Source organism: Channa argus, chromosome 9 (genome assembly GCF_033026475.1).
Source record: "Channa argus isolate prfri chromosome 9, Channa argus male v1.0, whole genome shotgun sequence".
Classification (NCBI taxonomy): domain Eukaryota; kingdom Metazoa; phylum Chordata; class Actinopteri; order Anabantiformes; family Channidae; genus Channa; species Channa argus.
In genome coordinates this window covers 7,558,416-7,584,212 of record NC_090205.1, presented here as the reverse complement: position 1 = coordinate 7,584,212, position 25,797 = coordinate 7,558,416, and the positions used below count along the sequence as shown (strand labels likewise).

At 40.0% G+C, this 25,797-nt stretch overlaps 3 protein-coding genes across 7 annotated transcripts; all 3 read right to left on the bottom strand.

Annotated features, from left to right (window-relative positions):
- Positions 1-242: 242 nt before the first annotated feature.
- Positions 243-6,630, bottom strand: gja3 (gap junction protein, alpha 3). Of its 2 annotated transcripts, XM_067517269.1 has the most exons (3): positions 5,922-6,630; positions 5,375-5,436; positions 243-4,310 (listed from the first exon to the last, which is right to left on the bottom strand). In XM_067517269.1, exon 3 carries the CDS (start codon positions 4,273-4,275, stop codon positions 2,839-2,841), a length of 1,437 nt encoding a protein of 478 aa, XP_067373370.1. In that variant the 5' UTR covers positions 4,276-4,310; positions 5,375-5,436; positions 5,922-6,630; the 3' UTR covers positions 243-2,838. The 2 variants fall into 2 exon arrangements, with proteins under 2 accessions (XP_067373370.1, XP_067373369.1); XM_067517268.1 differs by lacking the exon at positions 5,375-5,436.
- A 128-nt stretch (positions 6,631-6,758) lies between these two features.
- On the bottom strand, positions 6,759-10,627 carry gjb8 (gap junction protein beta 8). Its single transcript, XM_067516769.1, has 2 exons — positions 10,446-10,627; positions 6,759-9,322 (listed from the first exon to the last, which is right to left on the bottom strand). Exon 2 carries the CDS (start codon positions 9,296-9,298, stop codon positions 8,489-8,491), a length of 810 nt encoding a protein of 269 aa, XP_067372870.1. The 5' UTR covers positions 9,299-9,322; positions 10,446-10,627; the 3' UTR covers positions 6,759-8,488.
- A 570-nt stretch (positions 10,628-11,197) lies between these two features.
- Positions 11,198-25,641, bottom strand: cryl1 (crystallin, lambda 1). Of its 4 annotated transcripts, none has more exons than XM_067516766.1 (9): positions 25,490-25,640; positions 24,784-24,891; positions 23,559-23,685; positions 21,721-21,882; positions 20,671-20,766; positions 20,163-20,261; positions 14,430-14,538; positions 12,232-12,338; positions 11,198-11,502 (listed from the first exon to the last, which is right to left on the bottom strand). In XM_067516766.1, the coding sequence occupies exons 1-9, from the start codon at positions 25,513-25,515 to the stop codon at positions 11,398-11,400; spliced, it is 939 nt and encodes a 312-aa protein (XP_067372867.1). In that variant the 5' UTR covers positions 25,516-25,640; the 3' UTR covers positions 11,198-11,397. The 4 variants fall into 4 exon arrangements, 3 of the variants coding, with proteins under 3 accessions (XP_067372867.1, XP_067372868.1, XP_067372869.1); XM_067516767.1 differs by having other exon boundaries at positions 24,789-24,891; XR_010915227.1 differs by lacking the exon at positions 11,198-11,502 and adding an exon at positions 14,108-14,272 and having other exon boundaries at positions 25,490-25,641.
- Positions 25,642-25,797: the final 156 nt, after the last annotated feature.

Here is a 25,797-nt window from a genome sequence, read left to right as displayed (position 1 = left end):
ACCTAAATTTAGCAATTCTGGTAATAGGTATGCAGACTATATGGGAATATTATCAAAAATGGCCTATTTTACTATGGCATGGTAGCCAAGCGGTAAACCAAAGGTCACGGGTTCAACCCCATCTGTAACTTTCTTCTGTTCCTAATCCCTACATTGATCCAAAAAACGTGTAGAAAGTCCAAAGTCAGTTGTTTTATGATCATGTTCATGTCTTGAGCCTACAGCTCTGCACCGGTGTGTGTGCGGGATCGATAAATTCACTGCGTAGTAAAAGCAAGAACAAGAAATATGGTACAAAAATTTATTTAGTAACAGTTTTGTAAACGTTTGAGGTAAATGAACATTTACATCAACTTGTTCTTACAAAAGAATCATTCATACACAAGGCACTTCCGTTGTTTAAGACAGCACTGAAAACAGGATGCTGTTCTGAGCATTGTGAGATGGATCCTACACCCTGACGAGCCAGAGAAACCATGCTGGGCATGAAACCTTAGAGGAGCGTTCGGAGGAGTCAGTGTAACAAAGGGGTTTGAGCATTATATCCTGTCAGAGCTTTGTATGCGGGGTTAGGGAAGGGCCGGCGACCCAGCCAACGGCGGATTGGTCTGCCAAAATACCGAACCCCACCAGTGTGTTAAAGCGTACTGAGTGCACACACAGAAAAACACCTTTACTGTCCCATTGACATGAACAACAGCGTCTTTTTGTAATACTGCCTTTCCTGTAAAGAGCCACTGTGTTTTGGTTTAAGACATTTTTTCCTTTGAGGAACTTAGAGGCTGGCAGTTTGGCATCATGCTCTCTCTGTATTACTAACTATGTTACTTTGCAGAACAACAATTTTCTTTCCTAAATGTGCAAATCTTTATTACTACCAAAATGTAAACTTCAGGAATCAAAACAAAGGCAGATAAGAAATTTTTTTTTTTTTTGTCATTTTGAACATGAATTGCTGCTTGATTTGTACTGTAGATGTAATTTTTCGTTTATGCACTACTTGCTATTTATTAACAAGTGTGCATCTTAAGTAAGATACATCATGAAACATTCCTATATGAGTAGAGATACTCTCACATCATACAGTAACATCACTTTGTAACCCCTATGCCCCTATCAAAAAACTGCTTGTACTACCTTACGTTGCTCTTACTCCAGCGTATTCACTTGCACATCGTATTAAATACGATGCGCAAACATATTTGTTCTTGTGTTGTTATGCCCTGTGAGTGCAGTTTTTCAAATGCATATTTACTTAGTTTTTCACAGAGTGGTACTATGTACTTTACCACAGAGGTGAACTCACAGGGTAATGCACTGGATTAAAGTGGGTGTGAAGGTTAAAAAGTGGTTTTAGAAAGTGAGTGCCTGGGTTGTGAATGAACCAAACACAACAGAAACACAACAGAGACAGAAGACTGTGGCTGCTGAGGAGTTAAAAGTTTGGATTTCTAAAGATTTCTAAGAATCAAGAGGAACACAACAAAAAAGAAGCCGTCAAGATTGACTGCACAATGGCGTTTCCATACTCACAACGCCAGTCATCTCTTTTTTTTTTTTTTTTTTTTTTAAATCATAGCTGTTTTGCAATCACAAACTGACTACTACAAATATGCAATTTATAATTAAATGTCAATTCCATTTTAAAAAAATAGCACTTTTCAGAGTAAAACCAGTGAAGAACCACATGGCTTGACAGCAGTCGTCACTTTAGTGAATTATCTGCCAACATTTCTCCTAAACTTTAGGTGTGATGGTTTAGTGGGGGTTTAAGCAAAGAGCTTTGCGAGGTTGTTTGAATTAACAACAAACAGAATATTATTATTCTTTATATCAGAATGTGGCATTTACTGAAGATATTTTAAAAGCAGCATTGTGCAATTTTGGCAGTCAAATACACATTGATAGAGGCTGCATAACGGACTCTGCTTCTACGTTCCTTTTTTGAAATGAAAGTCATTGTAGGGAAACTTGGACCTTTTTTGTTATGGATAATATAGTGTTCGTACAAGGCCGAATTCAATCTGGGCATTGGAGGTGTGACTTCTACCAGCAGTTTTGAAACACACCCACCTAGGCTGTGCCTGTGTGTGTTTCTTTTGATCTTTTGAATCCACGTCAGTTTCAATATTTATGGTCTTTGCAGGAAGCACTGCATTTGATCCTGGCTAAATACAACTTGTAAATGCAACTTGTAGGAATAGCCTACAATAAAATAAGCTACAATAAAATAGATTTATTTTGGTGAAATTACTTTCTTGATGAATTGTGTTTATTTCAACTCCTGTTTCTTGGTGGTGTAAAATTTAGGGAGTCGCTGTACAACAAAAGACCTTCCAGGGTTAAAGGTGGAACAAGTTTTTGAAATGTAGAGCAAAGCACAGTGCACGTTTGTGCACGTAAAAGAAAGTAAAAACATTGTTTAAATAATGATGTACAGTATGAGCTGCATAACAGCAGCTACCTGTGGTTTCTCTTGATAAAATATCATGAAAGTTCCATCATGATTCATAATTAGTCCTTTGCTCCATCCACCACTGTGAGCAGAGCTTTCCTGACACTTCATGATCACATTTTCTGTGCATAAATTAATACCCTCCATAACTCACCAATTGCACTAAAATATCGACTGCTGTCAAGACATTTCACATTTCTTGCTATTCTGCTATTCTCCTGTCTCGTTGCCTTGCCTTCTTTTTTTATTCGTCGTTTTTTTTAAGTTATGCAAGTGTGTGATTTTTTTTTTTTTGTCTGAGAATCACAGTGTTTGGGGGTGAGGTTGAGGGAGGTGGGACAGTGGTTAGGAAGGGTTTAGGGACATGAAAGAGCTGAAGGGATCTAGACAGCCAGGTCACTGGGCCTGGCCCTGATGCTGCTGCTCTTACTGGCCCGACTGAGCCGGCGAGGGTCTGTGCTGACCATTACCGGAGGCTCGTGCATCTCCACCGTGGTCGTGGTGAGGTGGCCCTCCTCCTGCTCGCTCTTCTCCCCGCCCCAGCTGCCAGTGTTGGAGGCAGTGACAGGGCCGCTGCTGTTGCTGCTGCTGCTGGAGGTGGCAGTGGCAGTTGTGTTGGTGATGTTGGTGTTACTGGTGGTGGTGCTGGTGGGCAGCAGTGCAGCATTGATCAGTTGCTGCTGCCCACTGTCAGCGCTGGTGGAGGAAGAGGAGGATGGAGAGGGGGAGGTGGCCTTCATCTCCCGAGTCTGCTGCTCGGTGGCCAGGTTGGCCCAGTTCTGCTGCGCGGCCATACTGTGGTTGTTGTTGTTGCTGATGTAGTAGTGGGAAGAAGGGGAAGGTTGGCGGAGGGACTCGTCCTGTTGGAGGTCATCCATCTTGAACTCCGCTGCCGAGGGCACGGCTGCTGGCCTCACGGGCGGCAGGAACGCCCCGCTCCCTGCCGTCACATCCATGAAGCTGTGGCTGGATGGGGCAGTTCTGGAGGCCGGGGCCAAACACTCAGGCGCCGCAATGTCAACGCGACGGAGCGACTCATGGTCGGGGGCAAACTCATTTGTCATGCCTTGTTTAACTTTCTTCCATCCGAGGTGATAGATCTCCAACAAATTCAGCAAAAGAGACACGCAAGCCACCACAAGCATAAATATAATAAAAATAGTTTTTTCAGTGGGCCTCGATATGAAGCAGTCAACGGTGTTGGGGCAGGGCCAACGTGCACACTTGTACAGGGGCCTCAACTGGAAGCCATAGAGGAAATACTGGCCCAAAATGAATCCCACTTCAAACAGGGTCTTGAAAATAATGTTGAACACGTAAGTACGCAGCAACGCGCCTCTGATACGGATTTTTCCATGCTCATCCCTGATCGGCGGCTTCTCCTTCTTGCCACCTCCTCCCGCTGCTCCTCCTCCTCCTCCAGCATCCCCACCATTTCTAAAAAGGAGTTCTTGCTCCTCTTGGAACCTGTTTGCTTTGCGCATCTCCTCCTCCTTCTCTTTCCGCTTCTCCTCCATGCGGACAATGTGCAGCACGTGGCCCAGGTAAATGAGGGTCGGCGTGGACACAAAGATAATCTGCAGCACCCAGAAGCGGATGTGCGAGATGGGGAAGGCCTCGTCGTAGCAAACGTTCTCGCAACCAGGTTGCTGGGTGTTGCAGGTGAAGTCGGACTGCTCGTCACCCCAGACCTCTTCAGCGGCCGCCCCGAGCACCAGGATTCTGAAGATGAAGAGGACAGTCAGCCAGACTTTGCCAATGACCGTTGAGTGCTCCTGAGCGTTCTCCAGCAGCCGCCCCAGAAAGCTCCAGTCGCCCATGCTTCAAGATTTCTATCCTATGGAGCAAGTACAGACTGGAGAGGACACAGAAGGTAGGGATGGTAAAACAACAGAGGAGAAACAAAGAGAGAGAGTTAAAGGACAGAAGCTGTTGGAAGCTTATCTGAACACCAGGGTATCATCTGCAAGGCCTTACCACAAGGTTAAAGTCTTTACTCATACGAACACACAAAAAGAGTCTGGCATATTTTGCTTTTTCATAAAACTTTTAGCGAAGCGCAGCCTTTATAGAAAACTGCCACATAAGTATTGGACATGGATAAAAAATAAACAAATCTGAACACAGCATTAATTTCAAACGCAGGCGTCTATACGGCGTAGACCACCTGTTTGATCGGACCCTGGTTCACCCTCCCTTTCTCTCTGTGTCAGGCCTGTCTCTCTCTCACCTGCTCGCTCCACTGCCCAGCAGGCATCTGCTGAGATCAACATTATAATGCTGGAAAACAGCGTTTAGCAGCGATGGGGCTCTGGTATGGCCCACGCACACGCACACACAAATACTGACATACACATATTCAAGCCACCCTCCCTTACTCCCCCCTCCTCTCTCCATCCACTGTAAAGCCACATTGATTGGAAAGATTTTACTTTGATTATGGATACAATTTAAGAGCTTATTATTATTATTTTCATTTAAGTTTAGGTTTTAATTCGAAAAGACGTAAAGACCGAAAATTTTACTATCATTTAACTTCCCAATGTTTTCTTACGGTCAAATAAAATAAAATCTCCTACATCCCAAGCTTTTTGTTGTTGACTCAATGTTCTTAACCCAAATTAAAAAACAACAACAACAAAAAATAAACAATCATGGAATAAATCAAGGATCAAGCAATCAAGCAATTGTGCTTTATTAGAGCTGTCAATTAATGTTCACTTACTCCTGCATCTGTGGACTGGAGTTTAAACAGGCTTTGAAAACTAAAACGTAAAGTTTAGGTAAAGTGAATCAAATCTATATCTATACACATAGATCTTATGGGTTAGACTGATGAAAGATGTGTCTGATAAACAAGATCTAATTCATACAGCTCTGACACACACACACACACACAGAAAAAAAGGAGAAACTTACTAAAATATTCTTGTATTAATGGTAATAAAGCCATCGATTAGAGTTCACAATATGTATGACACCTGGAAGATAAAGACGGGTCCATCTGTGATTATTTTCATTTTGTAAGCAGATCAAACCAACTCAATATCAGCAAAAGTGTCCAAATCAGGTGAAAAGCACTTTGCATTACTACTGCTTTACTTGGGAGACTGCAGTAAATAAGTCCACAGCCAGTGCCACTGCACCTGGGTACTTTAGTACAGGCGCCACATTTCTTCACAGGTATTTGTGTCATGCATGTCAGTCGCATGGTGGTGAATGTGACAGATAAACCTGGTTCAAGTACAAAGCCCCACCTGCCCTGTTGACAATACAGACTGTGCCAGAGTCCACAGACTTTCTTTTGAGCGCCACAAGCTTTGTCGGGCTTTTGTCTCACTCTTTGTTCAGTAAAATTGATGCGACTCTTAATTACCTGATATCACGTCGTTCTCCGTGTACTTGGACATGCGTAACGCACATTTAAGCACGGGAACATGTTAACAGCGGTGTTTATGCGCCATACCTTCACACCGGAGATGTCATAGTTAAATAAAAGATCCATCTGCGATCATCGGTGCCATTATTTGAAAAGCGTCCCGCAGCTGCAGCGACTTCTCTTGTCTGTTTCCTCCGTGGCAGCTAAATAAAATAAACTTTTTTTTTTCTTTTTTTTTTTTCTTTAAAGCTGTCCCAGTAACTCATTCATGCACAGACTTCTCCAGGCTGTCTGTCCGGACCCGTTAACTTGCGCAGGGAAACCTTTTCCTCTCTTCTTCTTAGTGTTTGGAGGCTGATTGGCGTCGAAGATGGAACTCGGTTAAACGGAGCTGCCTCCCGTTTCCAGCCATGTCTGGACTGACACATTGTGTGGCCATGCATGAGTGAATCCACAGAGTCATCAGCCTGTCCGGAGCCACACCACGCCCCTGCCAACCTCCCCAAAAACCTGCGCAAAAAGTGCCCTAAAGTTTGGCACAAAATGGCCCAAACCTGAACATGCTCTAAAGTTTTTTTTAAAGTTTTTCTAAAGTGTTTCCTGGCAAGATTTGCCCCAAACTCTTAACAGTCCAACAACAGTCAATTTACAAATAAATAAAATATTAGGAAAAACACAATTAAATTGCCTGAAAGTATTAACTCAAGGATGCTCCATAGACACATACTACTCTGATCAGATAAAATATGAGCGATTAATAAAAACATGATTATTAAAATGAGCAAACTGTGGAAAACAGACAAAGTCTGCGAGCAGAGGAAACTTTTTGGGCCTCATAGGGGAAATACAATAGAATAAATTAAAAAATCCCACCCAGAGGTATTACAGAGCAATAAAGCAACATATCACACAGTTTTGCTTTTACTGATTTATGAAAAAACGTCAAAGGATCAATGTTCAAGTGTGATAGAACCACAATCATAAACACTTAACATCTTCATTTCCTCCGTAAAAAGCTGTCTGTCCATTACTGTTATCTGTTAGAAAAGGAAAAGTGTTGAAAACAACAGCATCGTGGGATGGAAACGATCACCCTGCTCCTTTGAAATGATGTCCATTACTCATTCTCAAAATCTCATCTGTCTGTTACAGGAAGCAAAAGGTCAAAGGTCAATGCAGAAAAGACACATGTAACAAACTTGAAAACAAATCACAAACATCTTCTCAAGATCTGCAAACAAAAGCATCCAGAGTTTGTATGTCTGTGCATCTTTGGTCAAAACCTCTGTTGCCAACAGGGTTTCACTTGTAGCAATTGTGTGACGTCAACATACGACTCAGCGTTACGGAGTCAGCAGGAGGCAACAAGAGGTTTTCGTTTTATAATTGTGGAGCTGAGACGTCTTGTCGATGGGCAAAAGGTGACTAATCCGACTCAGCTATTCCTGGATGGAGGGAGGACAAAGACATTTTCACTTTGATATCAGCCGAGCAGTGATTAGCGTGGCAGCTAAAATAAGGCTCATGCTGAAAGCTGATACAGCCAGCTGGAGTCAGTTACCCCTGCAACCACACAGGAATATCAGGCAATAATAGTATAGGACTATTTTTGAAGTTGTGCGACGAGGCTAAAATTCCTGCTTTTCGAAACAGCATCACTGGCAGGTGAAAATAAATGTTACAAAATGCAAAAACAGTCCATCGTTGGTTAGTATTTGTAAATCAAAGCCTTTCTATTAACTTAAGGCATCATCACATCATGTGTGGCAAATAACTCACATGTATTGATTTTTTGGGACATTTCTAACACCGTGTACAGTCCAAACATTCCATATGTTTAACCCCCAACACACAGGTGTGAAACAATTTCATTCAAGTAAAAGACACTAAGATTCGATTTAAAGCTTAAAGCATAACCCTGTGCAACACACCTCCCATTAGTAATGAACACACATAAATGACAAACTGTAGAATTATTTTTAAGATTTAACTTCATGCTAAAGTGACTAGATTCAGCACAGCAGGATCAGAAAGACTTTATCAATTACAGTGAAATATCCATTTCATTCAACCACAATTACAATCCCATATAATTGCTTGTAAACTTGAACTCTTTTTTTCTCCTTCCTTCCTCTTCTTTAAAACACTAAATGAAAAAACGAAAAAATCAGGGTTTTTCGTGAGCAAGATGCTTCACTTTCACCATTAGATGTCAGTGCTGCCTCATTCTTCTCACTCTGGCCGTGTGCAGCACACTGAGACTATTAAAACCACCATCATCCATCAACAAACGCAGTCAACCATCCGCTGTATGAAAAGTCAGATGACACAGATGCAAAGATTGTGTATGGAAAACTATCTCTGCTACTGTATATACTGTGGCTTTTTGTTCCAAGAACACAAACAGGCCCTTGAACATTCGCTGGTGGGAGCTCTGCTACATTTAAACTCTAGGTGTATAATCTATATCTGTGCGTCAGAGATGTGCCTGGCAAGTTTGACGCCATACAGTATGTAAGACTACAGACCAACTCTGTTTCACCTTCTCATGAGACAACTCTGGTGAAAGTTCACATTTAGAGCCTGATTTCTAGACTATGACCATCATGGGTAGTTAGATGTAAAGTTTATGCTTCTCCAATGATGTTTGCCCTTCAGCACATTGTCTTGTTGCTGGACGAGTCTGTGGACGAAGACAGCAGCATCTCGTTCTTCTTGTTTTGCAGGAGCATGACATCCCGTGAGACACCGTCTGTGTGTGTGTAAGAGTGTGTCCTCTTGTGCGACGTGGCCGTGCACCTCATGATCGCCTTGGCGATGAGGTACAACAGCTCGGCCACGTTCAGCACCATGCAGATAGCTGATGAGGACACCATGAAAATGGTGAAGACCGTCTTCTCTGTTGGCCTGGAGATAAAGCAGTCCACCTTGTTGGGACAAGGCCACTGCTCACACTTCACCAGCCGTGGCATCTGGAAGCCGTCGTAGACAAAATAGAGCGCGTACATGAATCCGCCCTCAAAGATGAGGCGGAAGAACAAGCTGCAGGTGTATGTCCACCAGAGTGGGCCTGTGATTGGCAGATGCCTCTTCTTCAGCGTCTCAAGGTCCGTGTCTGACATCTTCTCGGCACCATTTGAGGCCAGCATGGTCCTCTTGTCCCCACGGTTCCTGTAGGAGACGTGCATGGCCACCAGCAGGGCAGGCGTAGATACAAAAATCAGCTGCAGGCACCACAATCGGATGTGCGACACGGGAAAGAAATGGTCGTAGCAGACGTTCTTGCAGCCGGGCTGCTGTGTGTTGCACGTGAAGTCTGACTGCTCGTCCCCCCAGACGCTCTCAGCTGCCAGAACCAGAATAGTGATGCGGAAGATGAAAAGGACAGAGAGCCAAATCTTTCCTATACTGGTGGAGTGCTTGTTGACACCACCCAACTGGGCATAGAGGGCTCCCCAGCTCATGGTGATGAGGAGGACTCAGGTGACCTGCAGAAAACAGGAATTCCACATGTTCAAAATTACGTTTGCTGCAATTATCTCAAAATGTTCTGAAGATACAGACATGTACCTGTTCGTAGTAGAACACACCTTTCTTAGATTAGTCCAGACAGAAGAAGGCTTCTACCAGTGCTTTTTGTTGATTTCACTGGTTATTGTCATTTTGTGTCCCAATTCTGAAGTTTAGTGTCTGTGTTTTGGTCATTTTATCTTTATTTTTTGGACGTTTCGCACCTGTCTTGGACAATTTCTGACCTTTGTGTATAATATTGAGTGGTTTCACAGCTTTTTTGGTGGACTTTGGGTCTTAACTGAGCTCTTTCAAATGAGAAATATAAACTTTAACTTTGGAGGCTTTAACCCATGGGCTCACATGGGTCAAGAGGCTTTTGGGCAGTTCTGATAATGTGGCACTAAAAAGTCTCTTATGTTAGAATTTTGAGTACTATTCATTTTTAGAAAGATACAATGTGATAACAAAACAAATATATATAGTTATAGTTTGTCATTTAATACACCACTGCATCCAGGACAGAGATTGCATGTGTGTCTTCTTGCTGTCCCTTGGCAGAGATTTCAACATATTTTTTATTTTATCGTCATTTATGTATTAATAGTTAATTATAAGCACGTTGTTCACTAAGGAAATCTGGCTCCTGCGTTAAAATCCTAGGTGAGGACACTCCTGTCCTGTGTCCCCCAATGTCCTGCTTCGTAGCAGTAATGACTTTAATAAATACACAGAAAGGAAATTTAAAAAGAAAATTACAGTAGGACTTTATCTTGATCGAAATTAAATCGCAGGACAATTCAACTTAATTAGTTTAAATGAGTTAAACTTTGTTTTCATTCATTGTTGCTCATTAGCACTTTCTTTAAACCCTTTACCCACAAGACATGTTTCTTTTCTGCGGCGTCAATAACATGAATATATTTTGCTACATAATTTTAATACAATACATCGTGCGCCATTAAATGGAAGCTGTAATTATTTCTACTACTATAAGAGGTGATCGGCCAATAGTTGTCATCTAACCACACTGGGGAAATTAGGGTAAAGTGCACTGAGTGCACAACCTCCACCACGAACACCCGGATCCCAGGGACTTACCTGTGTCTGAGGAGCTTATCAAAAAAAAATCTGTAATTTTCCACGAAGAAACGAACAAAAATTAAAGAAATATTAATCCTTTATTGTTAAGAGGTTTGAGGACCCTGCGCTCCTACAGAGTTCAAATTGTCGGGATACGGAGTTTAACTTGTCCGCTCTTCAGGGCCTCTGAGACGCACCTGAGACTTCAGAGGTTTTTATCATCGCTCCTGCAGACGGGGAGGGACCAGTTCCAGGGTGGTGCCAGCAGGCACCCGTGGGGGGCACAGTCATCAGTGGCAGGACGAGCTCGAAACGCTTTATTTTGTGCACATTATGATTTTATAGACTGGAACTTTATAATTAAATTCATGTCATTTTTTGGACCCTGAAACTAACCAGTACTTTTGACATGAAATAATTAGCTGATCTATACAGAGACTCGCCAGATATTTTGATAACTTTTCACATTTTCAGCTAAAAAATGTCAATTTTTTTTTACTCTATTTAATGACTGATGATGGATACATTTATGTGGTTGGTGGTTTAATGCCTTATATTATTCTAAAAATGGTTTATGTAGTGTTTTAAACGTGGGAAAGATCGGCAACTGGCAATTTAGGGCTCGTGGTCATAAATAGGTAAAAGGCATTTCACCTGTTCTGATTCAGGAATCCATCAGTAACCAGTTAATGCAACGGACATCATCGATTTGTTTCGCTGCAGGAACAGTCCAGTTCTCAGTCCACAAACAGATCCCTTCAACATCACGATAATGAAAAGTATGTATTTAATTGTCTGTCAATCAAATCGTCATTTGACACTTTACATGAAATTCATGTACACAGATAGTCTTTATGCACAGCGCACCATGATTCACAATCTTAATCACTACAAAGAAAATGATAAATGTTTAAAAGAGTCCTATTTCTAATTAGCAGCTAATCAGAAGTTTTGTTCCTGCGTGATCATCTTAGTGGTCCTTCTTCAGCTTGGCTAGACCCATGAGGAGCTGGTCCCTCCTGTCCTTTCTGGCTGTCAGATGTTGTTGTCCACTGGGAATCAACTCACACATTTCCTGAGGAAGAAAACATCAGACAATAATTAAAGGCCTTCAGGTGATGTGAGGTACCTACTTGTAGTCATACTGGAGTTCCTGCTAATTGATGGATTATTACACAAAGTGTGAAAAGTGTTAGCTTCACTAGGGGCTGACAGTTGTTTGGTGAAGGCCTTATAGTTGAAGAAGGGGTACAATGTAAATCTGCCTATAGTTGTTTCAGGAAGTTGTGTACGTTATTTGAACCCATGTGAAACATCCTCTGCAAAAAATGGACAACAGAACTTCTGGTTTGTTAGTCATGATTTTTTCCTGTTCCTGAGATGTTCATCTATGCGGCAGAACACTCCCTTTACTTTATTTTACTTTACCAATTAGCATGATCCTGTTTCTGGGGGAATATTCCTGTAGTGGAAACATACTGCAAAATCTTGGTGAATCTGACTAATGGCAGAGGCTGGTGACAACATGCACTGCAGAGATAACATGTCTAGTTTTCTTGCTTGTTTTGGCTGATTGCTTTTAGTGACTCATTAAAATCTGCATTGCAAATAACATCCAACCCTATTCATGCAAAAGGTGTCCAGTGCACAGCAGAATATATAATCTGACTTTAATCCCTTTTATGTTCATGACTAAGTTTACTGCAATGTCATTTTCCTCAGTCTGTATGAAAGCATCAAAACTATTTAGCCATCTTAATAATTTTGCACATGAATCTAAAACTGTTGCTGATATCTTTCTTACATTAATGATGCTCTTTGCTCCCTCACAGAAGAAGTCTGGTACTGGTCCAAAAGATGTTATAAGCCTCATTATGCCTTCTCCGTATCGTTTCATGTAGTCTTCCAAACCTGTGGGAGGCCAGGAATGATAATGCAGGCAAACAGCTGAAAATCCACAGTTCAAATATACATAATATTAATACAGTACATCCTTAAACACAGGGCAGAGAATGTTGCTTAAGGTCAAGGTCAAGTAAAAACTGGGAAAACACAGCCATGAAGCTCAGTCACAAAAATCCCATTTTGAAGACGTTGCTGTCACATATTATGGGCTCTCAGCAGGTGGACAATGACAAACTATAATTCTATTATTATTCAATCAAATCCTCAACTTTAACTTAACAGATACAGTTGGGTGCAAAAATTTGCATTCCCTTATTATGGAATGTCAAAAACAGTTATACAATGATTTGTTGCTGTAATTAACATTTAATGCACAGTCTGATCAGTAGACACCCTAACTGTATGTGTGAGAGTAAGAGACATTGGTCATTTTAATCCTTTCTCCATGTCAAGCCCTGCAACATCACTTCCTGTAGGTCTGTGCTGTACAGTGGTTATTCAGATAAAAAGGACCATTTCCCAAGCGCTGTCTACAACAACTCGTCACCTTATTTTTAATTTAGTTTTGCCAAATAGACTGTGACACTGTGAAACACTCACAAGATCATTGTTGGTGGAGTGGAATCAGTGTTTTATATATTTAGTGATGAGCAGAATAACCTTTACACTGTACACGAGAGCCGAATGGGAAACAGAACTCAAAACACAAAAAAGATGATCGAAGACAATAACCACTAGACAATTTACCAATCTGACATGCTTGAGACTGTGGAGTCTGTGAAATGCAAAGGGAATGTTTAAAAATGAGATTTTCTTAAATGGAAATGAGATTTTGAGTTTTATCAGCAGGTTGAGGTTGAGGTTTCCACTAACACATTTGTTTGTAAGTCCTTTAAAGAGCTAGTCCACTCTTGCACAAGTTTAAGTTTACAAAAGCCAAATCATTCAGGCAGGGTAGAAAGAGGAGGCAGACAGAGAGGCTGAGAGCTCCGGTATCTGATTGGAATGATTTAAAGATGGGAAGTCACAACAGGAGAAGGTCTTAGCAATCTTCTGAGAACATAATCTTACTGCTGTTTCCTGAAAAGAAAAAAAAAAATCTGAAGAAAGCTTCAGCACTGTAACTACAGGTAGATTTGGCACCTGGTTGGAAGGCCACGATGTAGGCTCTGAGTTTTATATTACTGCTGTGAGGGAGTGCATTCATAGCTGCCTATCAAAAGACTGCTTTGTTCAGCCACTGGGTCTTTTTTCTGTGTGTGGGTGTGTGTGTGTTTGTGTGCGCAATCAGAGTTACTCTCTGGGTTTCACACTGCCTTTTGATATTCTCCATCTCCTCGTGGTTTCGCACACAGAAACACCACAGTACAGTACAGAACCCAGTCCTTCCAGGAATTTGTGTTGTTGCAATCACAAAAGTTAATTCAGCCGATCCCCTGTGAACTCTGCGTGACCTTGCAATCTAAAACGTCACAACGTGCATCACAAGTTTTGTTTCAGGAAAGCGGTAACAAAATTTGGCATTTTAGGCCACAACAATCACAAAATATATGTAAAATCATGGACGGACTGATAAGTCATTTATGCCCTTCTAAGATGATCCATTAGTTACTATAAATCTCTTCACTCACAACCCATTAAAAAAAAATCAAAAAAATAAAATGGGACACTGTAAATCAAAACAGTTTGCAATATTTAAAACCTGCACTCAATTGTAAACAGGATTTGTAAAAAAAAGGATGTTCAGATATATTAAATTATTATTTAAAACATACATTTTTAATAATTTTCAAATCATTAGTGAAGCTTCCAGTCACTGGAGATATATTTCAAAGTTTGAAGAACTTCCTTCAGACCATCCAGGTTTTCACAGATTTAGTACTCTATGTGATGATGGGACGAAACTTCATGTGGAAAATGTGGGTGGACTGAATTTTTACCTGTCTTCACATGTGGGACAAAGCTATTGTTATTATTTATGCATTTCTTTTTCCAGTTCTACAAATAAAAGTGAAACAAAATCTCCAACAAGGTTAAAGTGTTTTTTTGGTCAATGGCCTGTTTATGTGGGTAATGATCTGTAAAAAGGAACATCACCTTCAGGTGCATTGAGATGCATTGTTTCCATGGGACCAATGAAGGCGTAACGCATTCCTAGTCCCTCAGACATTACCAGATCGATGTCCTGGACTGAAATAATGCCATCCTGATAGAGTAAGAAAGGGGGGGGGGGGGAAACAAATTTTAGTCATTTTAACTTTCCTGTCTCTTAGAAGAATGTGTGAATAATTCCGTAAGTAAATCTCTCTACAGATGGATCTCACTACATCGAATAGTACAGTTTAATGTACTGACAGCTCAACTCTTTGTGTGTATTTACTCATAGGGACCATCATGATTCAGGGTTTGCATCAATGTGCAGCACAAGAAAGAATAAAAGTAACAACATGTTTTATCTGGCATTTCTACAAAATCAGGGCTTTTTTACCCCCTAGGGTTTTAGGCCAACCCAATTCCCTTTGATGCCATGGGACTACTCCCACAATATAAAGTTACCGTAATGAGGCAAATCAGCCTCAGGATTATGTAGCTGAGGTCAGAGAGATGGATAGAAGCAGAAACAGAGGGAGTAGTTCAGGTATCTTTGGGTTAGAGATACCTGCTACTGGCTGACCAGAGAGGAAATCCAAGCTTGGACACAGAAAGTAGGGTGAGCAAGAGGAAAGGGACAGGGTCGTCTTTGTTTGAGTCCAGCGTCCAACAACAGGCTTGTTATCTGAGTATAACAGGACAATAGGTTTGGTCTTTTCTCCACTGTAATCACAGGGGGTAACAAGCTGCTTTCTCAGCCACTCTGCTTTCCAACACTGGCCATGACTCAAGGATCAATCTGTGTGTGTGTGTGTGTGTGTGTGTGTGTGTGTGTGTGTGTGTGTGTGTGTGTGTGTGTGTGTGTGTGTGTGTGTGTGTGTGTGTGTGTGTGTGTGTGTGTGTGTGTGTGTTTGGACAGGGTAAGTGATGGCCACTGTTATGTGAGGAGGATCATAAGGTCACACTCAATCTATAGGCTTTGATGCTCAGAGCTAAATCTCTGGTCATTATGGATGTTTGACCTTTTATGGACAACTGTTCATGGCTAGTTGTGAAAGTAACACTTAAAAGTGTAGAGTCACATATAACTGACAAAGATTTAGACTTGTTGCAAACTACACTGTACTGTGCAAACGTTTAAGACACTAAAATACTGTGGACGAAGTAAAGTTTCCTTCAAAAATGCCACCAAATAATTTTATTAAAAATCAATCATTAAATGAAAATGAATCATAAAAGAAATTAAAATTTGCTATGAACTGCATTTGGATCTAAAACAGCACCAGTTCTCTTTCATACCCTTATCCAAGGCACTTGGCCTAAAATTTGTTCGAAGCATCTGGAAATCATGCCACAGTTCTCATGTGGATTAAGTGGGTCTCAGTGTTTTCTGTCTCTTCACGTAATCCCAGTCTGATTTATTGGTGTTGACATTGGGGCTTGGTGGGTGCTGCTGGACCCCTTAGTCTTCTAGTTGCTGAAGATAGTTTGTTGGGACTCTCGCTGCATGTTCGGGGTTGTCGTCACGATGCAGGATGAATAGATGACAACTACCCGATGGGACTGAGTGAGGGAGCAGCTAACTTTAGAGCACTCATGCCTACGTTACCCTACGTTTCATCCAGCCCGTGAAAATCACAGCTTCACCTGATTGTGGCTCCGATAACGATAAAGATTCACAGCTCATCTCTACCTATAGTAGAGACAAGAGGAAAAGACACCGTTTGTCTTCTTGTGAAACACATTCAGGTTCCCCTAAAGACCAAAAATGACCAGGCATAAGAAGAGCGGTGCAAAATTTGAAGCTGTGACTGAGAAAGACAACATTGAGACCACCTGTGGTTTTTAACTACTTCTCAAACAACTGCACTGCAGATGCACAAACAGAAAAATAGAAACTACAACATGGTTACTGCTTTGAATAAGACATAGGAAGCACGTAGCCTGTCTGTTAGGTCACTATGAAAAATCCCCCTGGAGGTTTACACACGTGGATTAAGGATTAGAGAAAAGGTTGGTTTTTCAACTGTACAGTACAGAATAGTGAGAGGAAACAGTTATATTGTCGTTTTTCCACTGCCCATAAACTAAATGTAAAATAGACCGGACACGTGGTCATTGTTGTATTCTTAGTTAAATTGTGGCAGACATTACGTCGCACGTTGGGAGACAGTCTTAGCAGTTCACAGGCCCAGTTCCCATCAATTCAAAATTCGCTAAAAATCCACTACAATTGTTCTTTGTCTACAAATTTTTGGAAATTTTAGACAAAACTTTGTGTCACATTTGATTTTGTTGTTATATTGTTGCCTCCATTCTTTTTTTATGCTATTCATTATGCAAAGGCATGTTTGGTTGCGTGTAAGCATCTTGTTTTAAATCGTATTTCACAGAAGTCTGGCACACCCAGGTTTTTATGTAATGCTCTGTTTGAGCTCCTTCCAGGTCAAAAGTCTGACACTTTTAACAGCAGCGTGATATTTTCGGCAGCTAGCACCTAAGGGTGCCCTCTAGGTTAATTCTCCTCTACAGGAGCCTCACAAATAAGTGATCCGCAGATTATATGGAATGTCATGTAGATATGAGTGTGGGCCTTCACAAGCCAGTGTGAAGACACAAATGTCACATGGTAGATGTATAGATTTTATAGTCAGGAGGGAGCAGGACATACCAACCTCTGTTTAATTTCCTCGAAGTGCACGGAATGATTTAATTCTCAGAAGTGACTATTGTCCCAGTGACTTGACATTTTCTAACAAGGGCCTTCACCTGACTGTGTATCTAACCAGCACAAATAGATACTTTATTTTTAATCATTAGTTAGGAGAACAGACCAAATTTAAATGTATAAAGTATCATGGATCATTGTCATCGTCACACTGCTTTAAACGCTATAACAACATCAACTGGAACAAATTATTCTTATTAGAACCATCTCAGAGGTTTGACAAAGTTGAAATTGAAGGTCATACCTATAGTGTCAGCAACTTATTGTCTTCATTACATGTCTATTTTACCTTATATACAAACACACCCACACCAATCAACGTAGAGGTTTTACTGGTATATAACAGTCCCAGAGAATGAAATGTAACTGTTGGAACTTGTCTCATCACAAGTGACTCAATCATGCACCAAAAACTATGTACAAACAAGTGCAGTCATGTTGATCTCCATCATCATGAACACATGTAAAACAATAACTAGATTTTTGTTCTGTTTAGGTGTAAATGCATGTGATGGACCAACTGTAGTGTACAATAAAGAGTATTTGTACTTCATTAGCACTGTACACAGCTTTTTGGTTGACATCACAGGGTTTACTGGTCTTCACCAGAATAGTTTTATTGGGTCCAACAAATTTGTTGCAAACATTTTCCCCCTTATTTTCAATGTGTACATGAACCTTTAATATTGTCTCACACTTCTGAGTTACAACAGCCAGTGTATTAACCTATAAAAGATATGAAAAGTTATATTTGTTAACAATTATTATTATGTTCTCATAAATTAAAGAGTAAGGATTTCATATTACTTGTCTTTGTATTTGTTTTGCTCCAATGGAACCATTTCATTTATTTCTTTGGATAGTATGTGTTTTGTAATTCTTGAACATTCTCTTTCCATTTTATTTGCTTCATTGCCAGTTTTTTTTTTCTTAGAATTTCTCTTCTACCTCAAAACATTAATATATTTCATGAGGGAACTAAATTCTTTGGGGAATTTTAACAGCCACAGCTCTTAAAAAAACTAAATTATATCTATCTATCTATCTATATCTATCTCTATCTCTCTATCTATATCTATATCTATATCTAGATATATCTCTATATCTATATATTCTGTTGAAATGACTGACAATGTCGTGTGTGGAGTGTTACACCCATATTTCTTTTGCTTGTGAGCCACTCCTCCATATTGGGTCATGATGTAATTGGTTTCAAAGGCCTTTGTTTTGTTCTTTATAAAGTGTTGCTCTCTGCAGTTGTCTCTCCAATAACTAGCGGCTCATTTTGTGAGTGAGTGAGTGAGTGAGTGAGTGAGTGAGTGAGTGAGTGAGTGAGTGAGTGAGTGAGTGAGAGAGAGAGAGAGAGAGAGAGAGAGAGAGAGCTGACAGTCACTTTCCATCTGATATAGTTACACACTGCCGCTTAAAGGTACAGTAACCTCAGGGCCGGGGATACAATTTGCTGACCAAGCAGTGAAAGGGCTGCTTTTTGTTGCACATCTCCAACAGAGAAAAAGATACTGACTGAAGAAACTTGCGAGAGAGAGATGGTTACTGCAGCATTTCTTTGCTGGCTTTGGAACGATAGATGAGATTTGTTCTAACATACTGGTGTAATTCATGCCCATAGTGGGCACAGCTTATCCATTACAACTTTAAATATGTGCTAATCTTGGCAGCAGTCAAACCAACAGGATATTTGTGTTTGGCAGATATAAATACCCTGATAGTGTTTAAAGTGTTTTTTTCTACCATTGGTGGAAAAATCATCCTTGAAACTGACAATTAGATAACCACAGGATTCGTCCTTAAAGTTTATCAATACCATTTTTACACACTCAAGATCAGTTTAATAAATCATTGTTAATTTTATGTCAAAATCATTATTTGCCCCCTGCAGCTGCTCCGTGGCCTCGGTTCAGAGACCTATTTTCAAGAGAAAGTCTATGTTCATTTCCAGCTCTATCAGGTTTTTAATCTGTCTCAAAAAACAAACACTATGAAATGGGCTAAGCCCTTGCATTTCTCTCTGAATACAAAAACAAATGAATATTCAATTGTGTTTTTTCACTGAAATGTTTGTCACTAAAACTGTCATAGGCACAGCATAGATTAATATCATTAATATTACCCCTTTATTTATATCTTTTACGAGATAAAGTAGTTTTGTTCTTTTGCAGTAGTTTAATTTTGTTACTTTGGCCTTGAAAATGACTTATACTTTAAGCTTTTTAATAAATGAATTGTGGGGGGGCAACTCAACAAACATTAAAAAAGTAAAATTCAAAAGAGAAGAGTAAGATAGTCAATTCAGACAAAATGGAAGACATTATTACAAAACATTTACTAAAGCTGTGTAAGGATTATTATTCAATAAGAGGCTCATCTTGGATAACTGATGTAACCGTGAGTCACAATGAAATGACAGTGTTGATGAGAGCTCAGTTCAAGTAACAATTATTATCATCCTTATTATCATTCTAAAATTTCCATGTAATGGTGCCTGTCATCAGAGGCTAAAGCTCCTTTACTCCCACTGTGAAATTCCTCCGTTTCTGGAAGAAGACCACAGAGATTATAGCAGAGATGAACTGACAAGGGGCTTCCTCTTTTCTGCTTCTATTACAAAACCATCAGCCACACAAAGCATCACTGAGACTGAGGAGCTCCGGTCCAGAGATAAAACAGACACACAACAGGAACTTATTTGTAACAGTTCTAGGACCATCATTAGGACCTTACCTTAACTATGCTGTGACCATAAAGTGTTTTGCTTTTGTTGTAAATTCCTATTTACTACTGTGTATATGTAACATACAGAAAGGATTAAACATATAAAATGATAGAGAGGAGTAAGTGCACAAACATTGAGAACAAACCGTGAAGATAAGAGGTTAGTAGATTAGCCAGATTAGAGTGAGCTAATAAACTAAATTACTTTTTTTAATGTTTTGATGTGATCTTGGGAAATCTGTGCAACAACTGGCCTTATCAGCCACCCTGACACTTACCTGGACCAGCCTCCAGGACTCCGCAATAACAGCTGCCTGGACTCTGTTGAGGGCAAAGCCATCAATCTCTTTCTTCAGCCGAACGGGGGCTTGGCCAACCTAGATCACCAGAAAGTCGTGTCAACAATGAAAACAGGTCAAGACAATAGTTGTGATTTTGCAAGCTAAAAAAAAAAAAAAAAAACCACACGCAAATTATGCCAACCTTAGTACTCCTAGGGATTTTCACTGATTCTCTTCCTTCCAAGAATCCCCTTGTTTCATTTTATTTCACCATAATGAAATCTAGCTTGCAGAGACTTGCAAGGATTACAGGACTTTCTCAGAATACATCATCCTTCATAGTCAACTACTGATTTTTGCATTTGTTCTTTATATATGGAATTTGTAGATACAACAAAGACGTCAAGTTTACATGCCTTAATCCCCACCAACATGTTCTCCTGTTCAGTATGTCACGACATTGTGGTAATTAATAGCCCAAGATTGTGAAATCCGAAATATTTACCTTGGTCATTAAAGCATGGGTGGTGTCCATAACGGTTGCTACTGTCTCTGGGTGAGGTACCAGCTCCACCAGTTTGACATAGTATGGTGGGTTTACCTGAGGAGGACAAGGTAAAAACAAAAAACAAACAAAAAAAAAAATACACTACTAATATGTTATTGTATGATTTATCATTGGCGGCACAGCATTTACAATTAAAAGACTTCATAAAAATACCAAGCCACACTGCACCAGTCTAAAACATGTTATTACCTGTACACACTGGACTGCACTAAAGAACAGCACTTGGATGATAAATGCATCTTCCATATTCTAAAGTTTAGTTCATATTAATTAACATTACTTTGTCTGGTTTGTTTTATTTAAAATCTGAGTAAAATAATAAGCGTAGCACTGACATGATGACATTATTACATGCTGTAATGTGTTGCTGAATTCGAAGCATGTAACATTATATAGTATTTGTGTTGCATTACTTTATATAGTCCTGTGCGGCACTAGAGAACAGTGCACTGTACTACAACTACTCTAAACCAAAACCATCAGTATCCTTCTCAACAAATGGAAAAGGACCTTCAACTAATTCTGTTTTAAGCTTAACACCATGCAGATGACTAAATGGTGGTGCATGTTGCACATTAAACTGATTGCCAGGACGCTTATTAAATAAAGAATTCTAAAGTACACAAAGCTTTACTGGCATTACCCTTTGTGAACCGTTTGTGTGTTTGTGACTTGTATGAAAGGTTTTGTGTATGTCATTTTCAAAAAAGAAAGCTAGAACTTTGTTGTGACTGCCAGAGATTCTCATGCGTACATGCCACTTAAGATCTAATCTGTGTGTATGATTGGTTCTTGCATAAGGCCTATTGTTTTTAAAATATGTCTAAAATGTTTGTTTGACTGGTATATTTTAATATATATGGCTTTTGTGCCGCAGGGGTTTTACTGTCAAAGATGGATCTCAGAAAATGAGCTACAGCACCTGAAAGCTCACATGAGCAGTTTGTTTAGTCCTGCTACCAATAAAAAGCCTAAAGTAGCACTAACCGGATGGGAGACAAGGCAGCGACTCCTGTTCTGGACATTAGCGAAGACACTGCTTGGCACCAGGCAGGAGGTAGAGCTGCTTAGAATAACATCTTTTCCCACAAGATGCTCTATGTCCTGATAGACCCTCTGCTTGATCTCAAGCTGCTCAAATACACACTCCTGCAAAACACAAACACAACACAAAGCCATGGAGTTAAAGTGTATACACACACAGCTTTTTGTAACCAATATTACTTCCTGTTCCTACTTTTCTTTGGATAGAAAACCTCTCAAATACTGGGCAGCTGTAGCTCAGTTGGTAGGGCACTCATCAACTTAGAGTTCAGTGTCTGGGCCAAGGACACTTCAAAATGTAACCAAGTGGGACCGGGAGTTGAACCAACGTTCCCGTGGTCTAACTCCTGGTCCCAATCTGGCTACATGTTAAAGTCATCAGTCTGTGAATGTGTGCGTGAATAGGTGAATAAGAAGCAACAATGTAAAGCAGTTTGGATAAAAGCACTATATAGCATTTAAATATTACACAAAACGGTAACTTGTTAAAGAAACCTGCATTTGATACAACTAGTGTGGGTCTCTACAGGTTTATGATGATGATTAAACCAAATTCCACTAAACACATCACCCAGGGTAGAAAAACACTATCCATTGTGCTAACCATTATTTAAACTCTTTAAACAAGTTGAAGAGTTTAACTATCCACCACAGGTTTGGCCTCATTTTTTGCCTGTCCCGAGAGGAAAAGAGTTCCTGTCGAACAGCAGTAGTTAAATGGGAATTTGCTTTTAAAGTGCCATCGATCAAGTGTCAAAAACTGCAATAACAGGCTGTGCAAGCAGGATACCGCACGAAAGCTGCTTCACTCACTAACAATGTGAGGGTTTTACCTCCAGCAAAAAACACCACAACGCTAAATCAGATGTTTGCATACACTTAGATCCTATCCTTTTTTATAGCATGTTTTTAAACATATGAATGATTGTATCCATTTTAGATTATATCTAGAGCACAATAAGTGAAAGGGCCAGGAAACCTTTAGAAGCCACTGCAAGTGAGGAATGTCTACCATATGTGTGGTCCACGATTGCATTAAATGCCTTATAAGTTAGAAGGTTAGTGTAGATTAACATCAGACATTATACGAGAGCTAGTGATTTGTTCTGTAACTGATCTTTCTGAGATATACTGCTGTGGCACCTCTGATGGTTTCATGCTATCAGGCTGATTATTATAAGGGAAATCTCTGCATATTTCGACCTGCTGTTCACGGTTGGTAATAAACACTCCATTGTTCACTTTTAGGGTAAAATCATTGCAGAGACTTTATAATCGACCTCCCCTCTGTCACTGTGCTCAGTGGGATATAGAGCACCATTGTCTGTTAACAGAGTCAAAGTGGGAGACAAGACACTTTTTTGCTTTACAAGTTTACTTTAATGTTAGGCAGCCACATTGATGTTTGCACAGACAATTTACATCTCTGAATAATAAACTGCTAATTGAAATCTAACATTTCTTTCTGCAGACAGGTTTCCTTTTTAGCTTTTATTGAGCGCATGGAAACCAGAATTAATACCAAAGAGAGAATCAGAGAGTAATAACTTCTGTCTCTGAGATGAGCTTCAGCTGTGAGATTTATTGGAGGTTTTATTTTGTCTGAGGTGTCACACATTACAATATGTAACAATAATGAACCAAGGATGTTGTGGCCACCTTGGGGATAATCAGTGTAATTTTGAAATGCCAAAAATGGTTTTCTGTGGTGAGATCTCTTAAATCACTACAACATTTGAATTAGTGGTAGATAGGCATGGACTATTTGTCTTATATGGTACCTGAACAAAGAATGCACCCTCCAGTGCATGAGCCAGGTCATCGTAACTGCTGAGCAGGGCAAGTTGCTGCATTGCGCTCAGCTCTCCTCTCAGCATGTGAGCTTCCTCCAACTCCTCCATCTGTTTCCTGAGCAGACACACAGATAGAGAGTTAACACACAGATACCCGCACACTTTCTTCACTTTGTATGAAACAAGTTGTCCTGTATGACATTATTGTTTAATGCCTGAAGTCTCTTTTACAAAATTTGAATGCAGCAGATGTGAGTATTTAAAAGTAGTATAGCATGATATAACCAGATTGAGCCAGAAATCACAGTTGGTTTGTGGGCAGATGCCTGAATTCTGTCAAATGAGTATATAAGTCAATATAAACCATATATATATATACACACACATATATAAAAGCCAAAGCAAACTGGCTGCCTCTTGTGGTAGCAGATTTGAGGGTATCATTAGCAGATGTCAATAAAAAAGGTACAGACAAACAACACAGGTTGCAGCAGGAAATTATGAAAGTTGGAAAGTCTAGTACAATGACTCCCTCTACTGTCCATGTAGTCTTAATGTAGAATCATGAAAGCTAATAATAATCAAATCCTGGTTCATGTTACATGGTTGACGATTTAAGGGCTTTTACAATCTGCACTGGAAGGTAGGACCCTTATTTTGGAATGGGCCCTTTCTGCCTGGCCAAAAAAACACCCAGAACCTGGATTTAACTACACAAACACGTAAGGGCCTTTCATTTGGATAATTATTGCAGAGATTAATGTGTCTCAGCTGGCAACAAGTTATTCATGCCTAACTGATGCAATGGGTAGCTGACTACCTGAATCTACCTAATCACCAGGTTTCTCCATCATTTGATATTTAACATACAGATTACTGTAACACCATCTTGTAGATTCTTCTGTAATCAAACACACCTTTTATTAGCATAAAAGAAACCTATGTTTAAATTGTAAGAAAATGTAACTATCAACAACAAGAAGCACCTCCTGGTCCGTTAGAGCAATTCTAGCAATTAGAGGATTAAATTAATTCATGCCACTGAACAGCAGACAAATAAACCACGAGTCATGTTAATTTCCATAACAATATTATAGTCACACTCATGTGCAGATGGATTATCCGGGCAACTTCAAAAACAGAAAACATTACGATAAATGCTGTAGGTATTGCTGGCTTGGTAGTTCAATGGTAGAGAAGTCAATTTGCTCACCTGACCTCAGAGATGGCCTTAGCAGCCTGTCCTGGTTGGTTGTCATAGATCTTTACACTGAAGCCTCCGCTGGCAAACACCATAGCCCAGGAGCGGCCTATCAGCCCACTAAAGCATAGACACATTGCCACATAATAGAATCTCATCAGAGTTCTCGTTCTTGTAAAATTAAACATCTGGAATTTCAATATCAGAGGGTTGCAATCCTCTGCCAGCTGTCTGTCATCTGTATTATGGATATTCGCATAAATAAGTCTCAAAACTGTGACGCAAAGTGTTTACTTTTCAGGTCACTTCAGAGCACCGCCAAAGACAGCAGAGTGCCTTGAAATAATGACCAGAGTACGTACAATGTAAACCCAACGTTACACAAAGAGAAATATATATGGCTCCATGGCAAATGCTACTTCCTGAGGTTTTAACCAGAATAATAAAAAAAGAGAAAGCAAAGCTATGCAGTACAAGGGGTCAGGAAATTACCTGATCACACACAAAGAGAGCATGCGGTCAGAATACTCCTACATGGTGGAATACAACGCATACACAGTGCAAACATAATTAAAGTTATGTGGGGAAAAAAAAATCACAATCGTTAAAAGTTTTCAAATACAGTACCAATAAGCAATTTGCAAATAACTTTCCTGACAACCACTGACATTCTTCAAGGGGGCGAAATGATTCAACATATCGACATTTTCGTGCTCACCTGCCGATCACAGTGATGATCTTCATGTTAGAAGAGCTGATTTTAAGGCAGAGTTAACGGTAGTAAATGTTACAGGATATTTAACAGAATTGTTGCACCGCCCCCTCCAAAGTCACGCTGCTGACACCGGTACGGTATCCTGGAAGGTTCAAAGAACACTCAGATATCAAATACCTAAGAAAAAGGTAAAAAAAAAAACACGCTCGAAGTGAAAAACGTTCTACATTTTACCAATTTATATTCACATAATTTAAGGCTAAATTCTACTGTAACTATATTAAAAATGGTAGCGATCGTGCGGAGAGCTA